General features: G+C 36.0%; 1 protein-coding gene across 3 annotated transcripts in view; it reads right to left on the reverse strand.

Moving 5' to 3' along the window:
- Positions 1 to 7,956, reverse strand: part of LOC137387711 (G-protein coupled receptor 157-like) — a 14,567-nt gene extending 6,611 nt beyond the window's left edge. For 2 of the 3 annotated variants that reach the window (XM_068074207.1, XM_068074205.1), the window contains exons 1-6: positions 7,912 to 7,956; positions 7,338 to 7,425; positions 6,897 to 6,963; positions 3,598 to 3,751; positions 2,837 to 3,065; positions 654 to 795 (exon numbers count right to left, since the gene is read on the reverse strand). In XM_068074207.1, coding sequence (XP_067930308.1) covers positions 654 to 795; positions 2,837 to 3,065; positions 3,598 to 3,706 — 480 coding nt within the window. In that variant the 5' untranslated portion in view covers positions 3,707 to 3,751; positions 6,897 to 6,963; positions 7,338 to 7,425; positions 7,912 to 7,956. Of the gene's footprint in view, positions 1 to 653; positions 796 to 2,836; positions 3,066 to 3,597; positions 3,752 to 6,896; positions 6,964 to 7,337; positions 7,445 to 7,911 lie in introns of those variants that run through there. The other variant, XM_068074206.1, reaches the window with a different exon arrangement.
- Positions 7,957 to 9,962: the final 2,006 nt, after the last annotated feature.

Raw genomic sequence — 9,962 nt, forward strand, 5'->3', positions numbered from 1 at the left:
CATTGGACATCAGTTAGAATACCAAAGTACTCAGCTACTTTGAAATCGGCAAAAATGAAACGATTTCAGTACTCCTACGTTAGTTACAGAAACCTTTGGCAATTCGACAATGCTATAGACTGGTGAAATGTGCACGCTATTTTTTTCGTGAAATGCACACGACTTAATCGTTCTATTCTTTGTCGCTCGGCGTTTTAATTTTCGGTCTTAACTTTTATAAAAGTGAGACTTAGCAAGTTTTAATAACGATTTTCGGCCAAATAAATCTGTCTATTTATGTATAATCCGATCAGATGGGTTAGTTTTAGGAATTTGCGGTAACCTTTCAAAGGCTTGGTAACATATTTAAATAAGTTTTTATGCGTTTTGTATTATTATTATACTTAAACAACTTTACAGAAAAATAGCTAAATACGTTGATAAGATTTCGTAACAAGGGTTTGGTGACGGCCGTTAACGGATAATTTTTCGAGAGTTGTGTGCACATGTGCATTTATCATAAATCTCCCAAACCAATCGCTTCGCTCGTGTTTGGCCGTGGGATTATGTAATAATATTAATATATTATATATGTCTGTGAGAAGTATGTTAACAGCTGTTACTAATAAATATTAACCTGTCTGTTGTATATGACTGTGGGAATAAATATTAACCTGGCTGTTATATATGACTGCTAGAAGTATGTTAACAGCTATCCAAAAGATCCATAAAACACCTGCTAAGCTGAAGCCAGTTGAAATAACAGCTTGGGCCACGCATATAGAGTCAGTCTCTATCGGCTTATAAATTATCAACCTGCAAATAAAAACCAAGGTTTGTTTATAACGTTTGCTTATTCACATTGTTTCTTGAGACTTTGGGTCAAAGTAAAGGTCAAGGTCAAAGTCAAGGATTCTTAGTAACTATGGTGCGATGGTCTGGATTGCCTGGCTAGTGAACCACAGGTCAGGGTTTGACTCCCAGAACGACCAACGGTAGACAAAGGAAGGCATCAGGCTTAAAAGGCTCAGGTTGGTTTGCGCTTAGATAATAAAGCTCATCACTTGAGTTCTTGTGAGAAAATATTATTTTATTATTATATTATATTATAAATAATTATTATATTATATTATAAATTATTTTACTTTTCAGTCCAGTTCCACCCAAGTGAAGGCTAATGCATTAAAATGCAAATTTTGTGCCAGATTTACATTATATTTGCTTTTTAAAAGCTTTTTTTAAACATTTCAATGGTTTGAATATTGCAACTATAAAAAATCTAATAATATTTTAACAATATAATTTTTTGTATCGATGTTTATCAAAACTTAATTAGTTATATTTAAAAAATGGTTTAAAATTTAAATACTAAGATCAAAAGAGGAAAAGAAATAAAGAATTTTTAGTAATATAGAATCTACGGGTACTTCTAAAAATCTTTATTAGTAAGTCTAGCTGGTTCTAGCAAATAACATCGTTAGTTCATGTCTGTTAGTTAGTTCATGTCTGTTAGTTAGTTCATGTCTGTTAGTTAGTTCATGTCTGTTAGTTAGTTCATGTCTGTTAGTTAGTTCATGTCTGTTAGTTAGTTCATATCTGTTAGTTAGTTCATACAGTTAGTTCATATCTGTTAGTTAGTTCATGCAGTTATAAAGTCTGCCCATTTCTATGGGCAGACTATGTATCTGCTATTTGTATTGCCATCTATGCAATACAAATGTAAGTTATGTTAGCAAACAAAATATTTCAGTGCTAAAATGCATATTACTTTGATGGCTTCCATCTTTACGAGACTTGAATTAACCTTATTAAAAACAATCTTTCATTTTAACCTCTAACCCTGGCTTCAGATAGATGGGCAGTCGGACAGACACCACTCTTACATTAGTGAGTATAAATTTGTGTTTTACTTTAGTTTAAACATACACAATTTTTTAATTTTTTTCGCAGCTTCAAATTAACAAAATTGATTCAAGTTAACATTGTAGGTGTGTGCTCACCTTAACTTAAGGTGAAATTACCTTAATAGTGAACCCTAACTGAACCGATACTAAAAAAGAGAAAAGCTGTCGACACAAACCAATAATACCCTAGCTACTGTACAGTCATGAAATTATAAAGGTAAGTTTAATTTTGTCTTATTTGAACAGCCATAAGATAGTTCGCATGTATTTTACGATTTGTATAACATAAAATCTCTGTAACGTAAATGTTTTCGCACTGGATTAATTATGCTGTAGGAGTGTTTACTGTACATGTGTGTCTGCGAACATCACTGTCAGATGATCAAGCCGAGATGGAAACTAGAAACGTGATTAGTATGACATAAGCTTAACTGAACTGGCCAATAAGACGCAAGCAATGCAACAAGCTGAACTGACCAATGAGACGCAAGCAATGCAACAAGCTGAACTGACCAATGAGACGCAAGCAATGCAACAAGCTGAACTGACCAATGAGACGCAAGCAATGCAACTAGCTGAACTGACCAATGAGACGCAAGCCATGCAACAAGCTGAACTGGCGAATGAGACACAAGCAATGCAACAAGCTGAACTGACCAATGAGACACAAGCAATGCAACAAGCTGAACTGACCGATGAGACGCAAGCAATGCAACAAGCTGAACTGACCAATGAGACGCAAGCAATGCAACAAGCTGAACTGACCAATGAGACGCAAGCAATGCAAAGAGCTGAACTAACTAAAGAGACGCAAGCAATGCAACAAAGCTCCAAGCAACTACCAACAAGCAATGCAGTAAGTCAATGTCAGAAGAAGCAAAGCTGATTAAGGTTGACAAGTTGAGAGGAGAGTTATTGAAAAGAATGTATAGAAAAAAGATAAATGGACCTACCAGAGTATTCCAAGGAGGTTTCCAATTGCAACCATCATATCGCAGATGAATAGACACAAGAGCAGTTTCCTCAAGTTATTGAATAACCGAGGCATTGTGCAGTAGCAGCACATGTAAATTATTGGTCCAATCACTGACAGAACTGACATAAAGGCAGTCAAAATTATATACGTCAGTTGGATAATACATCCAGACTCCGTTTCAGTATAAGATATATCATGGTTCCCTTCTAAAAACAAACAAGCTCTCTATTATTAACTATTCTCTATAAATTCTGTTTCAGGCTGGTACACACTACATCGCCACATGTCGGAGTTGCTCTCTCAGCGATTAGTAGTCTACTATGTGCATTGGAAACTGATGGTATTGTCTAGGTATCGCCGATACGTCAGGAAAGATTAGAACTGTCAAACTTTTTTGATAGCTTGCCAAACATCTATGACAGCCTGTGCAAAGCGCATTACTTCAGCGATAGTGATTGACCATCATCGATTGCTCAATCTTTATTTATTTCATGACAGTTGCTGCGGGACTAGTATTTCATTGCTTTGCCGACTGCATATTTGCTGTTGTAAATGCAAATGGGTTTGTGATAGTGTTAAAATTGTTGTCGCATACTATCACCGAAGTATTGTGCAATTAACACCAACATAATACAGTGTGAACCTACTCTAAGAATAATCACTGTTGCTAGTTTATGGTTGGATGTTTAATTACTAGCATTTTGATTTTGGCTAGCAAGTGTTTTTGCCATGACTTACCAGCACTGTCTTTTAGAAAACAATTCGTAGTTAGGTCAAGAGTGTGGTTGAATCCTGCGTCTCCCTGCATATAAGAACACAGGCTGTCTTGTTCTTTTTTCTGAAACATCCCTGGGCTGTGAAATACTGAAGTTGGCGAACCGTACTAATTCCTCTGTAAAATAACAACAGTAAAACCAGTATTAAAAATGCTGGCGATAATCGACTGCTGTTATGAGTTTGCTCGCTGCCGGAAAATACTCCGAAGTTCAAATTTTACAAAAAGATCTTATCTAAATTATTGTCGATAAGAAGGAACTATTAGAACTACCTGTTGGCTTCAAGAAATGAAGAAAAAACTTTCAAGTCTCGACTCACAAACAAGATGCATACAGAGATGCATGCAAATAAAAAGTCAGCGTTTAGTATGCTTAATATGAAAAACCAGGAAAAAGCAAGTCATCAGTATGTTTTCCTTTATGGCTACGGAGCAAGGACAATATCAGTAAAAGAAGGATCAACTGACCACCGAGATAACATTAAAATTAATTCCAGTCAAAAGAGGATCCTATCAGAAAGTATAAATATACAATTGGTTGAGAATAGGATATAACAAAGGTGGTTATAGCGAAGATGTGGAGCAAGCTGAAACGATTAGATTAGGCTGATTGGGTAACATACTGTAGTCTGAGTTAGATACAGTGGAGGTAAGGTATCAGTAGATCATTGTTTTGTTTAAGTATGATTGAAATAAAACATACTGTATATTAGGATTAGTTATATTACTTGTTCCAACAGGATGCACTTATAGCTGAGCTCAAATTCAAGCAACTGGAACTAGATTTGATGACACCACGCATTGTCATGAATCAATTCATAAACAAAGGGTTCAAAAGGGCTTGCAGTGTGAACTATCATATCATTAATGATGTTAATAATTAATAACAAACGCTGACGAATAGAGCCAACTAGCTAAGACGAAGAATACTGACGCAAAAGAAGTAAACAAGCATACATCATATGCAACTGACTAGAGAACTGGAAAGGGCCCCTAGTATCTTGGTTTATATTATATTATACCGGCTTATATATGTTAGTGTATGTACATTATATTGGCTTGCTAGTTTTATCTAGTTTATACCGTACTAGATAAACCTAGCGAACCAATACAAGACTTTTTTTATAGATTGATATTTTCCTAACTGTCACCCACAAGCAGCGCAATCAGTTCATAGACTTTGGAGCTTTGTTAGTAAGATTGTGTTGTCTACACAATTGAAGAATACTGTACTGCGTGGGGGGAGAGGGGGGCAATCCCTCAAAGATTAAGTATGATGATTGCCCAGCTTACTACCAACTCTGTGTGTTTTTACGAGCAACATTGCACAAGCAATTGCTCTGTAATCTTGGCTATATATGCCTGAGTGCAGTGGCAAGGGAACCTCTGCTACTGGAGACATGCCCAGTTGCGGAGAGCAACTGAAGTTAGATGTCTTTCCTGTCACCACCAGTGGTCTTTGAACCGCAGCCTGTGGGTTGCAGATAAATCGTTCTAGACTACTAGGGCATGACTGCTATCAATACCGTAGTAAAATTTAATGCTAGGACTTCCTCTACTTTAGATGACCGTATTTATTGTTTCTTTACAAGAAGGGGCGCTAAACTCCCACTTGGTACTCTTATTCGAGATCGGTGTGTGCTTGACTGCCTGGTCAAGTCATCAAGTCATCAAGTGGTAATGATGAACTATCATTAGTAAATAAGTCTTGACCAGCGTTAATCCAAAAAGGCCTGCCTGTACTGCTGCAGAGTATATATAGCTAACAAACTTCTGAGTGAGAAAGCATGGCCTTGTGGTCCAGAGAACCTGATATGTAGACAACCTGTTGAAATTTTGTTTTGACAAGGCCAGTAGGAGTGACAAGAACGACCTTTGGCCTTAACTCGCGCTTTCTGCCAGTTCAACAATACGTACTAGTCTGTTGCTACTGCTGGATGATTATGGTGATGCTGGTCCACAAGGTTTCTGTACGATATGCGACTGTCATTCCCGTGATTTCTCTAAGCATTGCATAAAATGTCAGCAGAAGTCAGTCTTCTATAAACATATAGCCTAATCTTGTGCAAAGAATCTTTTATAGCTAAACATTTGAATGATGATTTTTGTAAATAATTCATAAATCTGAAATGAAAAGCTTAAATTGAAAATATGTATTTTTGCTACGCATTTTAACTATAGCCAAAATTTGCATAACTTTTTATTTACTAAGTGTTTATAACAATATAAAAATTAATTAAAAAAATCTAGTTACTCTCAATCATATTATTATTATTATTGGAGAAAAGTTAAAAAAATAATGAGCCTGCAACCATTGGAAAGCTACACCTAATGAAACAAATAAACACGAGAAAAAAACTAACACAAAAAGCACAAAGAGATTGTACCATCCCAACATCACTTCACACATGATGGGTAATATTTGTAAAATTCTAACTGCAGTTTGTACATGAACAATAAAAAAGAAAAGAGAAGATACCTCTTTGTTTCATGTCATTCTATTTTTTGAGCATTTGCTGCACGTTAAACTCGTCTGAATTTAAATTTATAAATCATTCTGTTTGAACATTCCTCATAGTAAATAGTAAATATATAGCAAGTGTTCAAATATTGAGACACTGGAACATTTATATGAATAAGTTTAGTAATATCGGCGGATCAGACAGCGTCATAGATGTCATTAAATAGACTTGACTCCAGGAATAACTATCAACTTGTGACAACAATGGTCTTAGCACTCTAGATGTTATAATACGGAGTTGTTAATGAAGCTGGATACAAACTGTTAGCAAATGTTTAACCTTAACTTCTGATCTATCTCAAAAACTCAATCCTCATTCAAATAACTTGTAACCATGGTATTGTGACAGTACCCTGGTTCGCCAATTAATTACACGAGTTGACTACAGTAAATGTACAATAATTATAACGGTGAATGGTTGGCACAAGTGGTGATGCCAAATGTCATGAGTTCAAAAGTACTATTAAAAAATCTTTTTCCTCAACTGTGGCTTCAGGCAGAGGGATAGACACAACTCTTATTATAGTAAAGATTTCTCTTGCTGATTGTGCATACCATATATCGTATAATCTTTATTCGAATGCTATGGCTCTCTATTTTTCAACCCTTCCCTTAACGTGGCGCTTTATTAGAGGTGACATTCAAATAGGGGTTTTATGAAATGTAAACAGCAGCTCCTACACTACCTTACAAGCCTCTATACTTGACCTCATAAAGTAATTCCATGAACTAGAGTCGTACCTGTTTGTAACTGGTTTCTACAAACTTTGGTTTGATTATTCATCAGTTTGGTTGCTGTCTGCCAGCCCTTTAATCCTCTACGTACTGGGGCCAAAAGATAATACTAATGTTTAGGAATAAACAGCCACTAGCTAAGTTTCTAAAATAATTGTGTTTACATATAGAAGGAGCAAAATTCTCTCAGTCGATCACAAACCCCTCATCAATGTACACACATTCACTAGGCCACAGATGCTGCTCCTATTGTGTAAGCTCGTAGACCGAGTATGATGTCTACTTAGCTTACTGCAAGCAAAATCTGTGTATGCTGGCATGAGCATTGTTGTATGAACAATGGCTCTGGGATCTTCGCTGGACATGTCAGAGTCCAGCGGCAAGGGAGCCTCGAAGACTGGAAACCTGCCCAATTGATGAGCATAATTCAAGGATAAATACCATTACTGTCACCACTGGTTACCTTTTTGGGAATTGAAGTCCAACCTGTTGTTTGCAGGTCAGGTGTTCTATACCACATCAAAGACAATCTAGTCTGAAAACACAAATATTGGTTTACTGCACAAAAATGAAAAAGGCTTCATCTGCAGTCTATAAAAACACATATATTTTATCCATAGCTTAAAATATTTCACCATAGGTTTTTAATCAATAACAGTGACAGCATAAAACTGTGACTTTATAGCCTGGTATCATTAAAAAGCAAAAGAGTTAACGGCTCCTGATAATGCCCCCTCTCTACAAGTTGAACCGAATAAAAAGCTATATTGTTTGCAGAGCGCTCGGTCATAAGCTAGTATGAACACTTATACTTAGCAAACAACTCCACTCTATTCATACCTAATGTGTTCCAAGCCACAGTTGCAGGTTGAGAAAAATGATTGCTTCATACAAGATACAAACTCTCAATATTGTGATCAGCAGCCAAGCACGCTACCATCTGCACTGATTATTCACATTCCATTAATTTAGAATACTTGTGCTAATAATTATTCTCTGCGTTTTATCTGCACATGCACACCTGATAATCTTTCGCCGTTCAACAGACTGCTAGGAAACTAGAGAGCGTAGTTAGAAGCGCTGTATCTACAATCTAAAAACATGAGAAGCAAAAGGGGTCTCCATGCATACATACAAATATTGGTGTGTAAGTGCGTGTTTCCTCAATTCTTAATATACTTGAAGTAGTGGAGCCCAAATAACTTGGATTTGTTCTGATAATAAACTAGAGAAATGCATGTGATACTACTACTACTGCCAGATTATTCAATAATGTCCAAGGTGGTCTACATTAGATGTCCGAGTTCGAATCTTGTGCGAAGCACTTTTTTCCCAACATTCCACGATAGCTTCAGAAGAATAGAAATGGCTCTTACTATAGTAAAGATGAAATGAAGGATGCGCCTATGCCACACTAGATTACTAGTATTCTTATCTGTATTGTGGGGAAGTGAACCTTCTCAGCACAGCATATGGCCTCTGTTACACATCTTGAGCTTTGGAAGACAATGCTGCCCTTTGAACATTATATATGATAAACATTTCATAGTACGATAGAGATATTAAAACCTTCCCAACAGCGCACGGGTTGGAATCAGATAGTCACTGACATCAGTTGATGCTAATTTGAAGGAAAAATTACATTTATTTTAAAATTTTGTTATCAATAACAAGCAGTGCAGATATGCTACATTTGCACTGATTGTTATAAACATAATTACTACAATAACAATAATGATAAGGCTAATAATCATTGCCCAACAATAACAATAATAATAACAATAATGATAAGGCTAATAATCATTGCCCAACAATAACAATAATAATTACAATAATGATAAGGCTAATAATCATTGCCCAATCCTATTAACTAAAGTCTTTGTTTTTCACTTCTCAGCTTATTCATAATTCAATATTGTTAACCATTTTGTTTGAAAATTGACTCCTTATAATGGCTGCAAACGGCAAATGGCTTTAAACAAATGCAAATGGCCTATAAACGGCAGCAATAAGCAGGCAGTTTGACATAGCTGTCGAACTCAAATATTTTGACGCAGCTGTAGAACTCTAATATTTTGACACAGCTGTAGAACTCTAATGTTTTGACACAGCGGAAGAACTCTAGTGTTTTGACGCAGCAGTAGAAATCTAGTGTTTTGACACAGCTGTAGAGCTCCTGTGTTTTGACACAGCTGTAAAGATCTAGTGTTTTGAGGCAGCTGTAGAACTCTAGTGTTTTGACACAGCTGTAAAACTCTAGAGTGATTTGACACAGCTGTAGAGCTCTAATATTTCAACACAGCTGTTACAGTAGAACTCTAGTGTTTCGACACAGCTGTAGAGCTCTAGTGTTTTACATTTCAGTGAAATCAACCTACACAAATCGTGCTTTCTCTGTTGGTAATAAATGATATCACCACAAGGCATTACAGCAGCACACAAGGGTGGCACAGCCAGCACAGCAGGGCGGGCCATGGACCACTAATGGTCTATGATACGTTCTGAGGGGTTTACTAAACTTCTAGCATACTTTAGCAATAAAATATTAGAGATAAATATTAGAAGTTAAAAACTGTGTAATTTTAATATAGTAGGCCTATTTCTGACAGTAGAATATTTCCAATTAAATAAGATGCTATCTAGTAGTAAGTTTCTTAATATTATGTTTCAAAATATACTTCAAACAAAAATGCGGTGTTGTCTATGTTTATTTTATACTAGATGAAATATGGAATGATCAACAAGATTCTTTTTAACAACCAGATTCAGCTAGTAATGCTGAATTGCATGCTCTTACGTACATGTATACCATTTCTATTATATAGCATGGATGTCGTTTTCCCCTTGCAGACCACACTTTAGAGACCACAGCTCTGCTTGCTGAAGTAAAATATAAATATAACAATGCAATTTTATTGTTATACATGTATAGGACATGCTAAGGTGTATCGCTCCGCAAGGTCTCATCCTAAATCTGAGAACCGGTTTATTTCGAAGTGTTACATGGTAACTCTACAAACTGTATACAGTAACAAATTTTGTTAGGCTATATTTCAATTTAGTAAGGCCACG

The sequence above is a fragment of the Watersipora subatra genome, chromosome 2 (genome assembly GCF_963576615.1).
Source record: "Watersipora subatra chromosome 2, tzWatSuba1.1, whole genome shotgun sequence".
Lineage (NCBI taxonomy): Eukaryota > Metazoa > Bryozoa > Gymnolaemata > Cheilostomatida > Watersiporidae > Watersipora > Watersipora subatra.